This window comes from Perca fluviatilis, chromosome 3, assembly GCF_010015445.1.
Source record: "Perca fluviatilis chromosome 3, GENO_Pfluv_1.0, whole genome shotgun sequence".
NCBI classification, from domain to species: domain Eukaryota; kingdom Metazoa; phylum Chordata; class Actinopteri; order Perciformes; family Percidae; genus Perca; species Perca fluviatilis.
This window is the reverse complement of record NC_053114.1, coordinates 1612437-1634558: the sequence shown is the minus strand read 5'-3', so window position 1 is coordinate 1634558 and position 22122 is coordinate 1612437. Positions and strand designations below refer to the sequence as shown.

Genomic DNA, 22122 nt, shown 5'->3' with positions numbered 1-22122 from the left:
GTATGACTAGCAGGAGACAAGTAATAATTGAGGTAAGTTTGGAGACATTACCTTATTTAATCATTAAATTAATAAATATTTTTGTTGCATCTCTTTTCGTGTTGTTATTTGTAGATGTCCCTAAGCACTCTTACTGCCCGTAGGAACAGCAGCAGCAGCGCAGAGAGCGAAGCCAGCAGGCAAGTGTTATTTACATAAACTTCTGGTGTACTTACAAATTTTACAATCCATCGTTTTATGAGTGCATAACCTATTTGTACTACTGTAGACGTTTGGTATCATTTCGGGCATTATTAGTGGGGTAATGTTAAGAGAACCTCGGATCCATTAGCCTCTGCGCTAAGCTATTCAGCTGATAACGCTACGCTACGCTAACGCTCCCAATGTGGGACCCAGGTGAAAAAAGCTTCTGGGGGGGTGTTTGGCTCGAGATCATGGTGCAAAGGACCCTAGGGTGAAATTACTCCGAACCATCACTTTAATTTTGCATCTATTTTTAAAAAACATGGTTACCGTCTTTTCAGTATTCAAAGTAAGACATGAGTTATGTAACCAATCAACAACCTTATGCATAACATTCGTTAATTTTAAAGCAACCTCTGTGGCATTTTTCCCGTGAGTGTACAGCACAGTATCATCTGCATACTTTATTAAATCAATATCATTACATACTAGTGGAAGGTCATTTATATATATACTAAAAAGAAGCAGTCCTAAGATTGACCCTTGCGGGACCCCCATGGTACATCTTTTCAGTGGGGATAATGTATTGTTCATCCGCACGCACTGATGTCGTCCACTCAGGTAAGATTTGAACCAGTTTTGTGTGCTTATTGAAAAATTGTAGTTTGCCAATTTGCTTATTATTATCTCATGATTAACCGTATCAAAAGCCTTGCTTAAATCAAGAAAAACTGCTCCCACCACTCCACCTTGATCTAAATTTGTTTTAATTTGTTCAAGGAAGTAGCAGCACGCTGTTTCAGTTGAGTGTTTTTTCCTGAATCCAAATTGCATAGGGTGTAAAAAAGGCCTTAGAGTCAAGGTGAGCAATTAGTTGTTCTGCTACAACCTTTTCAATGACCTTTGAGATGACCGGAAGGATGCTAATAGGTCGGTAATTGCTAACCTCTTGTTTGTCACCAGATTTATACACCGGGGTCACAATAGCAAGCTTTAAGACACTTGGAAAGGTGCTTTCATTAATAGATTTATTTAATACTTTAGTTAAAGGGATGGTCAAAGATTCTTTATGAGTTTTTAAGAAAGCAGTATCAAGACCATAAATGGCCTTTGCTTTACTATTATTCAGTGTTGAGAGTATTTTACTAACCTTTATATCATTTGTGGGAGTCATAATAAAATCAGCACTATCACAGGGAATAATTCAATGTTTTTAGTAAAATTCTGACCCAGTATTTCCACAGAATTAAAAAAATAATCATTAAATTCTGTTGCAATAGCTAGGCTATCGTTTTGAATATCATTATTTATTTTGAGCTGTATGCTCAAAACTAACTTTCTTTCACCCCTATACCATGGTCGGACGACCGATTTGCACGTCAGGACCGCTACTGGGCTTATCCTTGCCAGTTATTTTGTCAATGGTCTTCCATAATTGTTTACTATTCCCTTTTGCTTCTCTAATGATTTCAAGGAAAATGATGCTTTAGCCTTTCTAAGCTGCATTGTAACCTTATTTCTCAGGCCTTTATAGATTAGATGATCAGTAGTTAAACCCGATTTTAGAAAACTTTTTAGAGAAGCATCTCTTTTTTTCATTAGTTCCCAGAGATTACTATTAAACCAAGGCAATCTATGTTTAGCTCTAGGTTTTCTGGCCATTGTTTTTGTATATCTTGCTATTATATCTTTGAGGGCTAACATTATTTCATTGCATGCTTTCTCACAGGATTTATTTTCAACAGTGTCCCTCCAATTTGTTTGCTTTATTTCATTCTCAATTTGTATTAACTCTCTCTTTGGAATAAATGATATAGTTGAGTTACCTTTCACTGTATTTTGGTTTCCAATCATGACAATACTAGGAAATGATCAAGAACAGGGAACCTGTGTAGTGTTTCATGAGTGTTACTGTTTTACTTTAGTAATAAATTAAAAAAGGCTGATTGTGTGTGTTGTGCACAGGCTCCACAGACTCTGGGAGGAAGAAGTGGCAAAGGTGGGCCTGGACAAGGCCTCTGTGTTTCGAGTGATCCTTCGCTTTCAAAGAACAAGGCTGATTCTGTCTGTCATTGTTGCTGTCCTTGCCATGATGGCATCTTTTCTGGGGCCGGTAATTTTCTTTGAATTTGAATATTAATAGTACCAGTGCTTCCGATGTTGGCCGGATCCAGTGGCCTTTTCTGAAGTTTGCCCGAATATCACATTCATTGTAAATGTGTCGGAAGAAGCGTTTAGATCTTTTTTCTTAAGTATCAGTAAAACACTTTAGAAGTACTCCACTACGTGGAAAAGTCCTGCATTTAAAAAAAAAAACTTTTTTGGTAAAAGTACACAAGTATAATCAGCTAAATGTAGTTAAATATAGAAAAAAGTTTGTCAGTGCTGAGGGGAAGTGATGGTGGGTTGAGAGGGCTGGGAATTTACAGTTACAGAGCAAGCCAAAAAAATTCAACTTTAGTCTTTATGGCTGCCATCACAAAGTTTTTTTGTGACTGATCAGATGAATGGTTGTTTAATGCTTAAAGCGTTAAAAACCTCTCTGTCCTCTCAGGCGGTTCTGGTCCATGAGATCCTAAAATATGTTGACGGCCCGGAGAAGTCCACAGTATTCCATGGTGTTGGTCTGTGCTTCGCTTTGTTCACATCAGATTTCTTCAAAGCCTTCTTCATATCCTTGATGTGGGCCTTGAACCTGCGCACTGCTGTCAGACTGAAGGGTGCCTACTCTACATTGGCCTTTCAGAAAGTCATCTCTCTGCGGATGCACAGCGGCATTTCAATGGGAGAGGTAAATACTGGGTTACAAACATAAGGGTCAATGATTATTTAATGCAGGATGCCTACATTTCTCTAGGAAAGCAATTGTATACATTGGAATCGCTTTGTCCATCATTTGTGATATCTTCTATGTAATATATCTTGTGGACAATAGAAAGTACTGTAGAATTTTCGTGGAGTTTAACAATGTTTCGAAGGAATATACAGTTTTTCTGCATTTGTGCATAAATAATAAAATCATACTACCCAAGCATCATACGTGCACATGTAATTGGTGTTTCTTTTTTGCCTAAAAACCCTTCTTGAATAATGCATTTTGTTATCAAACACTGAATTTGATATTACTGCATTTTTCTTCTTGTTTTCTGTCTAGTTGTTAATGCTGTTTTGTAAAGTCAAACTTCTTTGTTATAAATATCTTGTGGAATTCACCTGCTCTGTGTCAGGATTTGCTGAGGGAGTGACGTAGCTTAGACCCAAATGCAGTTAAGGAGGAGTTTAATCAAACAAAAACTTACAACAGAAAGTGTCCAGAGGTTGGCAGGCAGGTAAACACAAAATAATCCAGAAGACAAGGAGGCAAAAAACCACACGCAACAACACAACATAAATCACCAAACAGAAGTAATGCTCCCACACCACACAAAGGAAAACACAGAGACTAAATACACAAAGTAAATGAGGAAACAAGCAACAGGTGAGACAAGGGCCGGGAAACAGGTGAAACACATTAGGGTAATCACAAAGGAGGAAAAACACAGGAAGTAAATCAGACAAGACAAGACAGAAACTCAGACCGTCAAAATAAAACAGGAAACAGAACACAAACAGGGAACATGACAAACACAGACCACAGTACACATAAAACATACAGAAACCAATAAGGCAACAGAAACGGGGCAAAAATGCAGGACGAAACACTGAAACCATAACAGAACCCCCCCCTCAAGGGTCGGATCCCAGACGACCCAAAACAAAATACACAAACAGAAAAACAAAGACAAGGGACCAAAAACAAAGTAGACAGAACAAAAAACAACCCAAGGAGGGCGAGAGAGTCCGGGGGAAGCGATGTCCAGGGGCACAGAGAGTCCTGGGGGCACCGGGAACACAGAGGACCCCGGGGGCACAGAGGGAACAGAGGGGCCCCGGGGGCACAGAGGGAACAGAGGGGCCCGGGGCACAGGGAACGGAGGAGACCTGGGAAGAAAAGGGCCCCGGGGGCACAGGGAAAAGAGGGGCCCCGGGGGCACAGAGGGGCCCCGGGGGCACAGAGGGGCCCCGGGGGCACAGAGGGAACAGAGGGGCCCCGGGGGCACAGAGGGAACAGAGGTGCCCTGGGGCACAGAGGGGCCCAGGGGTACAGGGAACACAGAAAACATTGGGGGCACAGAGAACACAGGGGGCACAGGGAACACAGAGAGGACTGGGGGCACAGGGAACACAGAGAGCACTGGGCACCGGAGAGGCCTAGGGGAAACAGAGGGTCACTAGGGACAGGGAACTTAGGGACTGGGGACCGAGGGAATGCGGAACTGGGCAGACATTGACAGAACAGACATGGACGGGACAGACTCGGACACAGACGGGACAGACACAGACACAGACGGGACAGACACAGACACAGATGGGACAGACGCAGACACAGACGGGACAGACGCAGACACAGACGGGACAGACGCAGACACAGACACAGACGGGACAGACTCAGACACAGACGGGACAGACTCAGACCCAGACGGGACAGACTCAGACCCAGACGGGACAGACTCAGACCCAGACGGGACAGAGTCAGACGGGACAGACTTAGACGGGACACAGTCAGACACAGACGAGACAGAGTCAGACACAGATGAGACGGACTGGGTCTTAAGGGCAGGAACTGTAATGGGGACACGGATGGTGAAAGGGACAGAGACGGGCACGGTGACGGGGACAAGGATGGGCACGGTGACAGGGATGGAGACAGGGACAGGGATGAAGACAGGGACAGTGACAGGGACGAAGACAGGGACAGTGACTGGGATGAAGACAGGGACAGTGACTGGGATGAAGACAGGGACAGTGACAGGGATGGAGACAGGGACAGTAACAGTCTTAGGGGCGGTCCCAGTGGTGGTCTCCGGAGCACCGGAGGCCGGCAAAGTCTCAAGGGGGTCTCCCGGGCAGTCTCAGGGGTGCCGGAAACCGGCAGAGTCTCAGGAGCGGTCCCAGGGGCGCCAGAGACCGGCAAAGTCTGAGGGGTGTACTCCGGGGCGCTGGAGGCCAGCAGGGGCCCAGAGGCGGTCCCACGTCGGAATTCAGGGGCAGCCAGCCCGCGGAACAGGAGGGCTGTTGGCCCAGCCGGGGATCTGGGGGGCTTGACAGTGCTGGGACACTGGGTGGCTCAGGTACACTAGGGAGCTCAGGGACACTAGAGAGCTCGGGGGACATTAGAGACACTAGAGGGTTTTGGGGACACTAGGGACACTAGAGAGCTTCGGGGACATTAGAGACACTAGAGGGCTTGGGGAACAAAAAAACACTAGAGGGCCCGGGGATACTAGGGACACTAGAAGGGCCCGGGGACACTAGGGACGCAGAGGTTGGGGGCACTAGGAAACATGGGGACACTAAAGAGGCGCCAGCTAGCTGGGAATCGGGGGCTGCTAGCCGGCCAGGGATTAGGGAGGCTGCTGGCTAGGCTGGTTTCAGGGAGGTGGCTAGCTGGCTGGGACTCAGGGGAGCTACTAGCTAGCCGGGGAGTCAGGAGCTGCTAGCTAGCGAAGGTGACGGAGCTGCTAACTAGCGCGAATCAGGGAGCTGCTAGCTGGCTGCGAGTCAGGGAGCTGGTAGCTGGCTGCAGTCAGGGGAGCTGTTATCTAGCTGCGAGTCAGGGGAGCTGCTAACTAGCTGCGAGTCAGGGGAGCTGCTAGGTAGCTGTGAGTCAGCTAGTTGGGAGTCAGGGTAGCTGCTAGCTAGCTGCGAGGCAGGGGATGTGCTGACTAGCTGCGAGGCAGGGGAGCTGCTAGCCAGCTGCGAGTCAGGGGAGCTGCTAGCTAGCTGCGAATTGGGGGAGCTGCTAGCTAGCTGCGAATCGGGGGAGCTGCTGACCAGCTGGGACTCGGGGGAGCTGCTAGCTAGCTGGGACTCAAGGGAGCTGCTAGCTAGCTGGGACTCAAGGGAGCTGCTAGCTAGCTGGGAGTCGGGGGAGCTGCTAGCTAGCTGGGACTCAAGGAACTCTGGGGGGCCGCTACACGGCCGGGACGTAGAGAGGCTGCCAACTAGCCTGGAATCAGGGGGGCTGCTAGCTAGCGGGGAGTCAGGGAGGTTGCTAGCTAGCCTGGATTCTGGGGAACTGCTAGCTAACCTAGAGGCAGGGGGCCTGCTGGCTAGCGGGGAATCAGGGTGGTTGCTAGCTAACCTGGACTCAGGGGAGATGCTAGCTGGCCTGGACTCAGGGGAGATGCTAGCTGGCCTGGACTCAGGGGAGATGCTAGCTGGCCTGGACTCAGGGGAGATGCTAGCTGGCCTGGACTCAGGGGAGATGCTAGCAGGCCGAGAGGCTGGGAAGGAGCTGTACGTCAGCCCAGAGGCAGGAGAGCTGCACGTCAGCCCAGAGGCAGGAGAGCTGTACGTCAGCCCAGAGGCAGGAGAGCTGCACGTCAGCTCGGAGGCAGGAGAGCTGCACGTCAGCTCGGAGTCAGGAGAGCTGCACGTCAGCCCGGAGTCAGGAGAGCTGTACGTCAGCCCAGAGGCAGGAGAGCTGTACGTCAGCTTCGAGTCCAGGAGAGCTGCACGTCGCTTCGAGTCAGGGGCTGCACGTCGCTTCGGGGTCAGGAGAGCTGCACGTCAGCCCGGAGTCAGGAGAGCTGTACGTCAGCCCAGAGGCAGGAGAGCTGTACGTCAGCCCAGAGGCAGGAGAGCTGCACGTCAGCTTCCGAGTCAGGAAGGCTGCACGTCAGCTTCGGAGTCAGGAGAGCTGCACGTCAGCTCAGAGTCAGGAAAGCTGCCGTCAGCCCAGAGTCAGGAGTGCCGCACGTCAGCCCAGAGTCAGGAGTGCCGCCGTCAGCGGCGGCGACCCGGGCGCTGCACGTCAGCGGCGAACCAGGGCGGCGGCACGTCAGCGGCGAATCAGAGGCGGCTACACGTCAGCGACGAATCAGGGGCGGCTGCACGTCAAGCGGCGCAACTGGGCTGCAGAGTGGCGTCGGCGACTGGGCTGCAGGAGTGGCGTCGGCGACTGGGCTGCAGGAGTGGTGTCGGGCGACTGGGCTGCAGGAGTGGCGTGGCGCGACTGGGCTGCAGGCTTAGCTGCGGCGTGGCGTCGAGCGCGACGGCTGGAGGTGTGGCGTCGGGCGACTGGGCTGCGAGGCGTGGCGTCGGGCGGCAATTGCTGCGCGGGGCTGCCAGGCGTGGCGTCGGGCGACTGGGCTGCAGGCATGGCGTCGGGCGACTGGGCTGCAGGCGTGGCTGCAGGCGTGGCGTCGGGCGACTGGGCTGCCGGCGTGGCTGAGGGCACACAGGTCGGCTCAGGCTCAGGTCCACTGTGAGGCTGATTGGGGACATGGCGCTGAGAGCCATGTTTCCCTTTCCTCCGTCTTCGGCCTCTACGAGTCCCAGTGAAGACGGCCAGGCGGGTTCCGTCATAGGACTGCTGGTGGTTGGGGGCGGGAGCTGACCAGGTGGTAGGCTGCTGAAGTTCCGGAAAGGACTCTGATGAAGATGTAACTTTGCATCGAAACGTTAGTCATTGTTATGCACCTTAAGAAATAAAATCATCAAGTAGAAGACATCCGTGTTGCACAGGCAATTTTTTGCTATTTGTTCTGTTGTGTCCCGCCTTGGTTGCACCGGATTGTTGTGGCCTGCAGAAGCGCAGAGAACTCCCCCTTTTTTCCGCCCCTCTGAGGCTCAGGAGGACTGGCTATCAGCGGAGTTTCTGGACGGCTGCCAGGCTTGGTGACAGGAAAGCCAAATTCCTGCTCCACAGACCGCCAGCGAGTCTCCATGAGGTGCCTGGCAAAGGCGGAATCCTCCTCATGAATCCCACGAAAAAATCCCAACAACGTCTCACTATCAGTGTCCATGGGGTGAAAAAACGGTTCGAACTCCATAGCTGCTGGGTCCATATGTGGTGGGAGCATTCTGTCAGGATTTGCTGAGGGAGTGACGTAGCTTAGACCCAAATGCAGTTAAGGAGGAGTTTAATCAAACAAAAACTTACAACAGAAAGTGTCCAGAGGTTGGCAGGCAGGTAAACACAAAATAATCCAGAAGACAAGGAGGCAAAAAAACCACACGCAACAACACAACATAAATCACCAAACAGAAGTAATGCTCCCACACCACACAAAGGAAAACACAGAGACTAAATACACAAAGTAAATGAGGAAACAAGCAACAGGTGAGACAAGGGCCGGGAAACAGGTGAAACACATTAGGGTAATCACAAAGGAGGAAAAACACAGGAAGTAAATCAGACAAGACAAGACAGAAACTCAGACCGTCAAAATAAAACAGGAAATAGAACACAAACAGGGAACATGACAAACACAGACCACAGTACACATAAAACATACAGAAACCAATAAGGCAACAGAAACGGGGCAAAAATGCAGGACGAAACACTGAAACCATAACACTCTGACAGTTGGTGCAAGCAACTTTTCTTGGCAATGCAATCTTGGCAAATGTGGTTTACAGTCTTTCTCTCCCTCTTCCTCTCTATCTCTCCCTCTCTCCTGTCCAGATTATTAGTGTTTTGACCAGCGATGGCCACAAATTATTTGAGGCAGTACTGTATGCAAGCTTCCTAATTGCCACCCCAGTGCTCTTTATTGTGTGTACCATCTATGCCTGCTACATTCTGGGCTATACCGCACTGACTGGAGTCTGCATCTACCTCATCTTCCTCCCTGTACAGGTCTGTACATTACAAACTGCACATATAGTTCACAAAGAGACATAAGAGACATTTTCATAAGCAGTGTAAACTAAATCACAATCAGAGCTAAAATGCAAATATGATGAGCAAGAAATACACTGATTTATATAGACCATGACTTATTTGTAGCGTGTGGACTGGTAAAAAAAAAAATAAAACATTTTTTTTTTTTTTTTTTTTTTCCCTTTTTAAATAAATCCCCCCCAAATAATTTCCAACTAGTCTTTATTCACTGTTGTCCTGACCAATACCGAATTAAAGGTATGTGGTATTTAAAGGCAATGACTATGTCTAATTTTAAACATAAAGGCAACAAAGACAATATATCGTGTGGTTCTCAATCCTCTATGTCTCGCCTTATTTTTCTGCTAGTTGGCAAATATTTAAAGCTTTCCATGTTACATGTGAGGTATTTCCCTCAACTAATTTAGCCCCAAGGACAACCCTAAAATAAGCATATTTGCTCTTCTGCGGCTTGTTTTCCATTGTCACTAATATTAATACATTTATTTCTGCTTTCAGATTGGCTTGGCCAAGCTCATTAACATATTCAGATGGAAAAGCATATCTATAACAGACAGCCGTGTTCGTACAGTGAATGAGATTCTCAGCAGCATCAAACTCATCAAGATGTACGCCTGGGAAGATTCCTTTGAGAAGAAGATCGCAGGTATGAAGTTAAGCAGCTGCATGTTAACTTTGTCTTCCAGTCAAACACGTTTTTAATCTCTCTTGTATACCACATATCAGGGGGCATCAATTATACTGTCCCATTTGTGAAAACACAAAACCAATCTTGAAAGATGTGTATGCTGCTTTCTATGATTCATTGTCCAAAAGTTGGGATTTCTAAAAGCAAAGTTGAAGGGAAATTGTGTGCACCTTTACAGGATTCTGGAGATGGTGGAAAATGCCAACACAGGTGGCAAAGTAGTTTAATTAAAACAGTACGTTTTAATTAGTTTTCTATTAGTTTTTGACGGAAAAGCACATGCGGCCAGGCTGTAGGCACCAGGCTGGAGATGAGGCTGCAGCTGCGACACACTTGCCACCACCTTCCTACAGTAGCTACCTCACCCATATAGCATGGTCCGCTATATAGATTCAAAACGCGTGCTCCGTGGGTGTGCAGCAATGTGCTTCTTGAAATGTAGCTTCATCTGTTTAAATTTCAGGAACTCACTGCATTAGAAGTTGCTGCAGCCATCAGCCTCTTAAACCTTTTTTCATCACAAGCACCTATATTGATTTTCATAATCATAAGGTATTTAGTTTTGACCATGTATGGTCAATTGTGGGCTTGTAGCAGGCGGGATATGGGGCTTGTCCATGTGTGCACATTGTGTAGTTGATATAAAAATTGCATTTATGTGTCTGTGCATGCAGTTTTTTAAATCTGATCTTTTGGAATGGACTCCACACAGCTGTGTTTACATATTTAAATGTTTTTAAGTGAAATGATATATCATTTAAATGATATTCTAAATTCCTAATCTAAATACAGTCGTAATACTTTTGAGCAAATAACTTATCCCCAGTTGCTACAATGAAGGTGCTCAGTGGGCAACTGTGGGCTGAAATGTGATTGCACTGGAAGATCAGCTAATTTGCAACAAAACATATTTACCAAATATATGTATGCTATGTTGTCTCTCTTACAGGCTTAAGGAAAAATGAGAAGAAGGAACTGCAGAGGACCAGTTACGTCCAGAATGCCAATAACAGCATCACCAGCATTGTCCCCGCCCTTGCCTGTATTCCCACCTTCATTGTACACACTATGTTGGGCTTGAAGCTCGACACGTCTGATGTGAGTGCCACAGTAGTACAGCACATACTGTAAAACAACCTTTGCCGGTCTGAGACATAAAATCAATGTGTTAAGATGATAATCTTTCAGTTTTGTCGCCACTGATTCATGATGACTAAACCGGAACAGGCTACAGACAAGTGCTGGCCACTAGAGCATTGTGATCCATTTAAAACAAATGTACAACCAGTACATCTGTGTTGTATAGTGTTTGAGCATTATTTTTTGTTATTGCCAGGTCTTTACCACCATCGCTGTCTTCAACGCTATGAGGTTCTCCCTAGCTCTACTGCCCCTAATTGTAAAGTCCTTGGCTGATGCTGCTGTATCACTAGCAAGACTCAAGGTAAACTTCTCTCTTTGGGTCCTGCTCAGCAGTTATGGTAACGGTTGTTAGTACTATGTCAATTTATTTATATAGCATGTTTAACGTTTACTAGTAGTAATATTCACTACTGCTCTGATCTTACATAATGTTATTTCAATTAGGAGAGACTCATTAGAGGGAACCATTTCTTATTAACACGTGCACAGATAAAAATGATGAAAAATAGATCCCATCATGACGTCATCATGTTTAGACAGGGGAGAGAAGCCATGAGTAGAATTAGATACCCCTCATGGAAGATGGATGAGAAGGGGGCTCGGTCCTAAGCGCTGGAAATGATGACCGGGAGGGGAAAGGGTTGGAGGAGGGTTGTGACATATGCACTGAATGACAGCTGACTGCAACGGAGAGAAGAGCATGTTTAAATATCGACAGCATGAATATGATTGGCTGAAAGAGATAGTGGCAAAATATGATTGGATTAACTAAAAAACACCCCTAATTAGCTGGTAGAGGAACCAGGAGATGAGGTAGAGTTTGTGAATGAGTGACTTACATAAGATAGTCTTCCTGGTTGAATGTATGCTAAGCTTCATTTTGCTGTGAGGTCATCCAGCAATAGAAACTACGAGGTTGTAATAGAATGATATGTAAATATATCTTCCCTTGTCCAAAGCTCATCATCTGCCAAACCACAAGATGGAGTTGTATAGAGTTTTAATCTATAATTAACAGATTGTATTGAGTTTTAACGTGTAATGCCAACCTGCAAACTTGGCTTCAATGTTTCTGTAGTCATTATCTTAGTTTTACACTTGCCTTCAAAAGTGACTACTAACTGTTGTTTCTTTTCTAAAACCAGATAACAATTATTTTTATGTTATTGTATTTCCATTTGTGTGTGTGTGTGTGTGTGTGTGTGTAAAAATCCATTCATTGTATTTATCACTGTTGCGGATCTCATCTGCAATTAACATTGTCATTTTAAATACCTTAAAGCTTTTGAATGCAAATGTCTGTTTCAGAAAATATTGGTGATCCAGAATCCAGAGAGCTACCTGATCCAGAAAAAAGACAGTGACTCAGCCATAGTGATGAAAAATGCTACGTTTTCCTGGAGCCAGCCAGAGTCCCCACCTAGCACAGCCAATGGGGTGAAGGGACACAAAGTGGAGGACTTGTCCCAGAATGGGAAGACTGAAACCTTGTCAACCCTGAGAAACATCTCCTTCACGCTGCCTAAGGTGGGCTTTACCACTGATACATATAAATAAGGTGAAAGAGATTAGGTTAAAGATAAATCCATACTCTTTGCATTGGTCAATGTCCCCACTACTTTATTAAATACAAATTTGTTAAAAATGTTCTAAAACATAGAACACTGAAGCATGGCTATGTGCAAAAAGTTTTGAACATGAGCAGAAATCTTGCTGAAACACATCTGAGCTATTCAAGTCCAGGGGTTTATGAATGAATTAAGAAGCATTCCTTTATCATTGATGTGAACGGGTGCATTTAAAGACGTTACACAAGAGGAGGGACGAGTATGTGTGTTGACTCTGCTGAGATAACATTCATATCTGAAAGCAATGCAGAATGCCTGAGAGCCTAACTGCATTATATTTAATTATATTTTGAATTGGCACTTGCTGCATGAATTTAGTGTTTTCCTTTAAAGGTGCAATATGTAATATTGTATGTAATACTGGCAGCTAGCGGTTAAAATAGTTACTGCACTACCAATTCAAAATACTGGAGAGTCGTTTCCCCCGCCCCCTCCTGCCCAGACTCGAAGTTCACGGGGGTTGCCAGGCTGAGACCGCAGCATTCACAACAATGTTGCTAGACGCTTTTCTCACATAGCCAGACATTACTTCACAGCACAGCGGAGTCTTTTATATACTACAGGTGACTACAGGTGGAAACTAGCACATGTGCTACAACCTGGTATAATGCATTTCTCCTGTCTAAGGTTAATGTATATTGTACGTTGTCCCTGTTTAAATAAATAAATGAAATGAAAAAAAAAAATAATAATATGTCAATGAGCGGAGTAGCTAACGTTAGATGCTGGCTATATTGAAAAAAGCCCGTGCTCACGCGGAGCTCTGTAACCAACTGACAGACACACTTTTTCGGCTTAAAATTACAGTATGAACCGCTAAAAACACAACAACCTCACCGTCCTCTCCACACGCCAGTCAGGCACACTTCCTCGGCTTAGAATTACAATACGAAACGCTAAAAATACCACTACCTTGCCGACGGAACACGCTTCATTGGCTTAGAATTACGGCAACAATCGCTAAACACACTGCAAACTCACAGTCCTCTCTTCCTGATCTACAGCCCCCCTCTCGTGGCTTAAAATAACTCACCGTTGTCGGCTCCAGCCACTGAACTACACGTTGTAAACAGCCATGGGCTGCTTGCCTGGTCCTCCCGGTAACGTTAGCAGTTAACAGGGTTAGCATGGCGGCGTTAGCCAGGACCAGTCGGGATCACTTTACTGGCTGTGTCTCAATTGTTTTTGCGAGTAACCAACTCGGGTACTCTAGCTATATAATTCAATGTGAGTACATAAATGTTGAAATTACATAAAATGCCCGTACCTAGTGGCTGTGATAAATTAGCCTGAAGCTATGCTTACCTGTTCGAGAGGAAATAAGCCAATTCTGCGTCCTTTTGGGATCTAAGCTGTCTCAATCTTTCAAATACATCTCCAATATTTACCAGGGGGTTATTACGTCTCTGGTCACGCAACTGTTAGAAACATGCCGTTTTCTTTTTTTTAGGTCGGGTAGAATCTATCTCTGTTGATCCTGTTCGTTTGTGTGCTGCTTTCATGGCTGTACTAACGTTACAGCTGTAGCGCTTGGTTTACGTTTTTACAGGTATATCTGGCAACCCGGCCTGGCTGTCAAACTGGGCCGTTGATAACAACACACAGATCAAAACATAAACAGAAATTCCGTCACGGAATGTAAATTTCAAAAAGAAAAAATACTGACATTAGCATTGTTGTCAGAAAAGATAGTATTTCAGTTTAACATGTTTCCTTAATATCTGATGAGGCATTGGTGTCATTTTTGGATTTATTACAGTACAAATATTACATATTGGACCTTTAAAGACATTTCCACCATACATTTTAGCATAAAAATTCACTAGAATGCAGGAAATAGTGTCTAATGCTAAAAATGTGCATTTTTTTCCCATCCTGCCCCCCCTTTTCTGAGTTGACTCTGTGTGTTATCTCCTGTAGGGCAACCTGCTTGGTGTCTGTGGGAACGTGGGGAGTGGAAAGACGTCGCTGATTTCCAGCATTTTGGAACAGGTTGGCTTCTCCTTTTGTCTTTTTTTTTTTAAGATCAATTTTTTATTTTAAACATCAGAACAAACAAACACACTGGACAACAGAAACAACCCCCTCTCCCACCCTCCACGGTCTCAAGGAAATGAAAGAAAAAACAAAACAAATAAACAAAATCAGAATTCCCACCTTGCCTAGACTCCCTCCTCTACTTCCTGTGATGCTGAGGTCATTAGGACCGATACCTGTGCTGCTGTGTTTCTCCATAGGTCTATAGTCGATGATTTGGCTTTGTTAATCCTTGCTGTAGAGAGCTCCAGCATAACTATGTCCAGGAAGCACGCAAGCCGGCTAACCAAACTTTCTTTTGTCTCCCAAGCAGATGTAATTTAGAATCGTCAATAAGTAACGAAACAATCAGGTCAGTAGGAATTCGACATCCTATCACATCAGATATTATTGATGTTGTTTTATTCCAAAACTCATGCACCTGTTCACTCTCCCAGACCATGTGCAGGAAAGCTCCAGTTTGTTCAGGTTGACAGAACGTGCAATAGGGACGACTTTAGAGACGTATCTCTTCTGAGGTGTCCAATATGTCCTATGACATATGTTGAAATGGATCTGTTGGTGATTTGGGTTCTTGGAACAGTGGCAAATGTTGTCCCAAACTGTCTCCCAATTAATTACGTTCCACTCTGGGCTCAGCTCTCACTCCCATTTCTTTATTATTGGGAGTTCTCCTACGGATACTTGCATCAGTTTAGCATAAATCCTGGACACCAATCCTCTCACCGGAGAATCAACAAGCCATTTAATGATTGGGTGGTCTCGAGACTGTTTCCCCATGGTACTCCATAACATTTTAGGGCTAACCTTAACCCTTATATGCTGTTGGGGATGTTTTCAGCCACTAAGGGGTAATTTTGTGTCTAAATTTGGCCATAACTTTTTCCGTGTTACAGCAAATGGAATGATTTTCACTGACAAATCGTATTTTGACACATATTTTAGGAAAATGCTTTGAAAATTTTCCAAAACCCAACAGTACACTGTGGGCAAATTCACCACCCTTTCGTTATGTTCGTGGCTGAAAACAGCCACTACTTTAAACTGCTGTAAAAATGTATCAGATAAATATTTTTTTCAAATTTTTTTGCATACATCTATTAATCAACCTCAGTCCTGATCAAAACTACTAAATTTTCTAAAGAAAAATCTGGATTTTAACTCTTTAATTGCGAATTTCATAAATGATGTCACAGATTTGGGAAAAAAAACACACAAAATGACTGATTTTCAATATAAAATGTGATTGTGTACTGGATTTTTTTTTACCTTTTATCACAGTCTTGGACATGTCAAAGATGAGAAACAACATTGGTTTTGATGCATTGTTAGTTTTTGTGCAGGATTAGATTTTAACTTTTTCTCCCTCATTTACTGTTTGTGGCTGTTTTTGCCCCATTGACTTCCATTATAACCACATTTTTTGATTGCAAAGCCATGACAACATATAATCATGCATTTTTGATTGTTGGTGTTTTTCCCTGTTGGGAAGAGGTAAAATGTGTAATTTTTACTGTTGATAACCAGGTGGCACCATTAACCATTTAGATAGGCCTATGCAAAAAAAAGCTTAGATTCTGGATTGTACATGGAGTTATATGGAGTATAATAGCATATTAAAGTGTGTGTGAGTCTGTGTCTGTGTGTGTGAGAGAGAGAGTGAGAGTGTGGGAACTCACCTTGATGCGACCTGAGAAAATCAAAACATGCACCTCTGCTCTCAGTACTACATTGAGTAAACTAAAACAAAGTAAGTGTATTTATGCATCTTCTGCCTTTTGATGGTGAGAAATGCAGACTAAACAAAAACAAAGCAAGTGGATTTCAACACTTGCATGCAAGCCTGCTGGTCATTTGATGGTGAAAAGAGCAGCAAGCAACATGAGAAAGGGCTTGACTCGCAGTGAAGTTTTAGATGTGATTATGCAGCCTGATTCCTCCAGCGAGCTGGAGGATGTATCGTCATCTCCCTCTGACACCACAGACTCAGGAGAGTCCGATCCTGATTTGGATGCGCCACCCTCATCATCCTCTCTAGCTTCCACTGAAGGCGAGGAGGATTCAGAGGATCCTGGATCTGGGTGGATTGGAAGAAACGGCGAAGTGTGGTTTTCTACCAACGCGGAGACAACTCCCTTTCTTCAGCCAGCCAGTGAGTGAGTAGGAGGTAAAAAAGTTGTCACAGGTGACAGTGACGCCCTGGAGTCCTTCTGTCATCTCCATGACAACACGCTTTCCCTGACCCACCTCTGCAGCATTACTTGTCTTACCCAGGTAAATGTCACACCTCCAGGCATAGGATGTGCCAACATCAGCAGTCACCCAAATTTTTTGCCCGTATTTTGCTGTTTTTTTCGGCATGTATTGCCGAAAGCTGCATCTCCCTTTGAATGGCACAAGCTGCTCATCCACTGTGACATCTTTGCCAGGGTTGAATAGGAGGGGAAGGCGATGCGTCCACATTTCCCACAGGGATCTGATCGGGGCAAGCTTATCCTCTCTATGGCGAGCTGGTCTCTGCAGCTTGTCATCAAAACGCAGAGCTCTGCTGATTTCATGGAATCTTGAGAGGGACATGGTGGCTCTAAAAATTGCACGACCACTGCGATCATCCCACAGGCAACGTGTGGACTCCCCTCTGGACCTGTAGACGCTGGCCAAAATCAGTAGCCCCATGTAGGCACGGAGATCTGTGGAGTCCATCCCGGTCCAGTTTCTCATTGTGCGGCGCCCATGGAGGTTGGTCATGCTGACAATGAGGTCAATCATCTCCTCTGTAAAAAACTGTTGATTGAACACAGAATCAATGTTCTGGACCCTTGCAATGGCATAGCGCGTCGGCCCTGGAGTCACGCCTCTGGCTGGCTGAAGAAAGGGAGTTGTCTCCGCGTTGGTAGAAAACCACACTTCGCCGTTTCTTCCAATCCACCCAGATCCAGGATCCTCTGAATCCTCCTCGCCTTCAGTGGAAGCTAGAGAGGATGATGAGGGTGGCACATCCAAATCAGGATCGGACTCTCCTGAGTCTGTGGTGTCAGAGGGAGACGACGATACATCAGGATCGGACTCTCCTGAGTCTGTGGTGTCAGAGGGAGATGACGATACATCCTCCAGCTCGCTGGAGGAATCAGGCTGCATAATCACATCTAAAACTTCACTGCGAAAACTTCTCATGTTGCTTGCTGCTCTTTTCACCATCAAATGACCAGCAGGCTTGCATGCAAGTGTTGAAATCCACTTGCTTTGTTTTTGTTTAGTCTGCATTTCTCACCATCAAAAGGCAGAAGATGCATAAATACACTTACTTTGTTTTAGTTTACTCAATGTAGTACTGAGAGCTGAGGTGCATGTTTTGATTTTCTCAGGTTGCATCAAGGTGAGTTCCCACACTCTCACTCTCTCTCTCACACACACAGACACACACTCACACACACTTTAATATGCTATTATACTCCATATAACTCCATGTACAATCCAGAATCTAAGCTTTTTTTTGCATAGGCCTATCTGCCAAAATGGGGTGCTCAAATGCCACTTATTGGTGTAGCCAAGTTGCTCCTCCACCTGTTTAAAGTTGGTCAATGTGGTGGTGATAATAGGGCCATACACTTTTTTGGACACACACCTGCAAAGGCGAGGTCTTGCAGTCTTAGACTTCCAGTAAGGTTTTGCTCTATTTCTGTAGATGAGGGGTCCATCCACACTCTGAGGGCCCGTAGCTGAAAGCCCTGTGGTACACTTTAAGGTTGGGGAGGGCCAGGCCTCCCGTGTTCATGGTATGTTGCAAGAGTATTTTAGCCTAGGTTGTTTACTATTCCAAATATACTGCCAGATTAAGATATCAAGTTTCTTCCAGAAATGTATTGGTGGGGGTAAGGGGATCATTGTACCTAAGAAATTCACACGAGGAACTATGTTCATTTTAACGATAGCAATCCTGGACCCTAGCGATGCCGGCAGCGCAGACCAATTGGCCAGATCCCTTTGAACACTACTTAATATAGTTTCAAAGTTGTCCTGGACAACTCACTGTAGCGATGCGTGAATGGTGAGGCCCAAATATGTAATTTTGCTTTGGGTTGGTATTTTATCACTAATAGCTGATGTCACCTGTTTGTTGTTCAACAGGAGCAGATTATATTTATTCCAATTGATTTTATAGCTGGAGATTGAGCCAAATTCGTTAAAGATCTTAAGGATTTTTGGAACAGAGTCCTCAAGGTCAGATATGTACAACAAAATATCATCTGCAAATAACGATATTGAGTTGCTATTGGATTTAGTCTGGACATTACATATTTTATTTTGCCTTATGGCCTGGGCTAACGGTTCAAGAGAGATCGCAAATAGCATGGGAGATAGTGGGCATCCCTGTCTCGAGCCCCACGCGATAGGGAATGGCTGTGAATGTTGAGACTATGGCTGTGGGATTCGCATATAAAGTACGTACCATGTCAATGAATTTGGCTCCCAAACCAAGCCTCTCCATTAGTTGCCACAGGCAGTTCCATTGTAGGCAATCAAAAGCCTTTTCCGCCTCCAGTGATAAAACTGCTGCCATTGTTGGGAGGTTTTTGGCTTCTTCTATTACATGGAGTAATCTGCGTATATTGTCTGCAGCATGACGCTTTGGTATAAACCCTGATTGGTCGGGGTGGACTAGCTTCTCAATTAAGCGTTCTAGGCGTAGTGCAAAGACTTTGGAATAAAGCTTAATATCAGTCTCAATGAGGCTGATGGGCCTGTAGTTTGAGCACACCGTAGGATCTTTACCCTTTTTGTTTATGACCGAAATTAGTGCAGTGTTGGTTTGTTGATGAAAGGTGCCCCTCCCTGTGGCCGAGGTTAAAGTTTTTAAAATGATAGGTCCTAGTGTGTTCTGATGGAATTTTTCCCTTTCTTAGCTGTTTTTAGCGCTGATTTGAGTTCCTCTACCGTTATAGGTTGACCCAGTTCTTCTGCCTTCTCTGGGTCAGGAAGAGGCAGGTTTAGCTCTTTCAGGAACTCTTGGCACTGCGTCGGATCTGGATTGCAGGAGGATTCATACAGCTTTGAATAAAAGGATTGGAAAGTGGCAGTGATCTCCTTAGGATTCGTTGAGATACCTTGGTCCGGGCGGATGCTACTGATAGCAGCTCTGGACATGCTTGGTTTTAATTTCAGAGCTAGCAATTTGCTTAGTTTACAACCATTAAAATAGTAATTTTGCCTCACTCTGTGCATTATGAATTCAGCTCTCCTTTTTAGCAAGTCATTTAGCTCTGCTCGATTTGTGACTAAAAGAGTATGTGTAGATTTATAAAAAAAAAGTCTTAAGAGATTGCTCTACAATTTACAACATTCTTCCAACTCTGCAATCCTTGCCTCTCTCTTTTTCTTCAAATTTGCTGCAAAGGAAGATGTGAAGTCTCTAATAAATCCTTTAGTGGCTTGCCAGATGTACGCCGGGTCAGAAACTGAGCCAGTATTGATTGATATGAACTCCGCTAGTTTGGCTCCAAATTCTGTATTAAAAGCTGTGTTTTGGAGAAGGGAATTATTAAATTGCCACTTTCTAGATTTTTTTCCTAACATATCACAATGGAATGTGGTTATCAGTGCATTGTGGTCAGACAGGATTGCTGGTTCCATTGCTATTGTGTGGAACATTGCCTTAAGTTCACTGGAGCACAAAAAATAATCAATGCGGGAGTGGGTGCGGTGAAGTGTGGGAAAAAAAGGTGTAATCCTTGCTAGTAGGATTGTGCATTATAATATAGATTATAAGATAAGTGTTTGTGTTCTTAGGCTGTGTAAAGTAAGCAGTCCATGTCCATCATGCTTTCAGCCTCATCAAACATCCCTCCAAAGTCAGGTTGCTAAACTTATATGCAGTGTCCTCGGTTAAACTTGCACAGTTTTCCAGATACGTCAATCCAGCGTTGGGTCCGCTCGCTCAGCTTCCCGCACCGGAGGTCCCCATGCCGCCCTCCGGGCCCGATAACAGCTCCCAGTCTGGTTGCAAAGCGCCCAGTGCGAGCGCCACGTCTCCCTCCTTCATCTCCAAATCTCGACAGAGCCTGTCCGCCTCCTCGGGTGCAGTGAATGTACTCTCAAAGTTGCCAGATAAATAATAAAGTTTGGGATGCCTTTGGCATGCAGCTTATTCTGCACTTCCATAAATCCCTGGCGCCGTTGGACGTTGAAAGCGCTATAGTCAGGTTTAAAGCGCAGCGTTGCGTTGGAATCACGAATCGGACATTCCGGTTGTACTTTCCTCGCCCCCTGAATAATTGCTTGGCGGTCCTGATATCTCAGACACCTGAGAATCAGCGTGCGTGTCGTTGCCTCCCTGCCATAGATTCTGTGTGCCCTGTCAATTTCGATGGTAGCCCTGTTCTGTAAGGATGGAATCCACTTTGGCAACGGTCTTTGCAAAAATCTAACTGGATCATCTTTCTCGCTGCCCTCTTTCAGCCCAATGACGCAGACGTTAGTTCTTTTTGATCTACCTTCCAGTTCAGCCAACTTCAACTCAAGTTTCCTCTGGTCATCAATACAGGCTTTCACCGTGTTGCTCATCTGTCTGCTGTCCTTCTGCGCCTCGTCTAGTCGCTGTAATAAATCTTACTGCATTTGATACGGTCGACCATGACATATTACTTGACCGATTGAAAAACTGGGTTGGTCTTCCTGGCTCAGTACTAAAGTGGTTTGAATCCTATTTAAAGAATAGGGACTACTTTGTGTCTATAGGTAATTATACATCTGAGCATACAAATATGACGTGCGGAGTTCCCCAAGGCTCAGTTCTGGGGCCTCTTCTGTTCAACATCTACATGCTTCCACTGGCTCAGATTATGGAAAACAACAAAATAAGTTACCATAGTTACGCGGATGACACACAAATTTACATAACCTTATCGCCAGGGAACTATAGCCCAATACAACAAATGAATAAGTGCGTTGAACAAATTAATGACTGGATGTGCCAGAACTTTCTTAAATTAAATGAAGAAAAAACTGAGGTGGTTGTTTTTGGAGCTAAAGAGGAACGATTAAAAGTCAGCGCTCAGCTTCAAACGACAATGTTAAAAACAACAGACAAAGCCAGAAATCTTGGTGTAGTCATGGACTCAGACCTGAATTTTAAAAGCCACATTAAGACAATTACAAAATCAGCCTATTATCACCTTAAAAATATATCAAGGGTTAAAGGACTTATGTCTCAGAAGGATTTGGAAAAACTTGTCCATGCTTTTATCTTCAGTAGACTTGACTACTGTAACGGTGTCTTTACAGGTCTCCCTAAAAAAATCAATCAGACAACTGCAGCTGATTCAGAACGCTGCTGCCCGAGTCCTCACTAAAACCAGGAAAGTGGATCACATCACTCCAGTACTGAAGTCTCTACACTGGCTTCCAGTGCCTCAAAGAATTAATTTCAAAATACTTTTGCTGGTTTATAAATCACTCAACGGTTTAGGGCCAAAATACATTTCTGATCTGCTACTACACTATGAGCCACACAGACCTCTCAGGTCGTCTGGGACAGGTCTACTTGTTGTCACCAGAGTAAGAACTAAACAGGGGGACTCAGCGTTCAGTTTTTATGCTCCACATATCTGGAACAAACTCCCAGAAAACTGCAGGGCCGCTTCAACTCTCAGGGCTAGATTTACTAACACTAGCGCAGTTTGCGCTGCGTCCGTTTATGCGAGTTCGGTAATAGC

At 44.9% G+C, this 22122-nt stretch overlaps 1 protein-coding gene across 2 annotated transcripts in view; it reads left to right on the top strand.

The window, feature by feature from the left end:
• LOC120556047 (multidrug resistance-associated protein 9-like) overlaps positions 1–22122 on the top strand; it is a 54805-nt gene that overhangs the window by 7790 nt on the left and 24893 nt on the right. For both annotated transcript variants that reach the window (XR_005638786.1, XM_039795401.1), the window contains exons 5-12: positions 2149–2296; positions 2738–2974; positions 8696–8869; positions 9413–9560; positions 10552–10700; positions 10939–11046; positions 12054–12272; positions 14294–14365. Coding sequence is in view for 1 of the 2 variants with exons in the window: in XM_039795401.1 (XP_039651335.1) it covers positions 2149–2296; positions 2738–2974; positions 8696–8869; positions 9413–9560; positions 10552–10700; positions 10939–11046; positions 12054–12272; positions 14294–14365 (1255 nt within the window). In the remaining variant the exon portion in view is untranslated. The remainder of the gene's footprint in view (positions 1–2148; positions 2297–2737; positions 2975–8695; positions 8870–9412; positions 9561–10551; positions 10701–10938; positions 11047–12053; positions 12273–14293; positions 14366–22122) is intronic.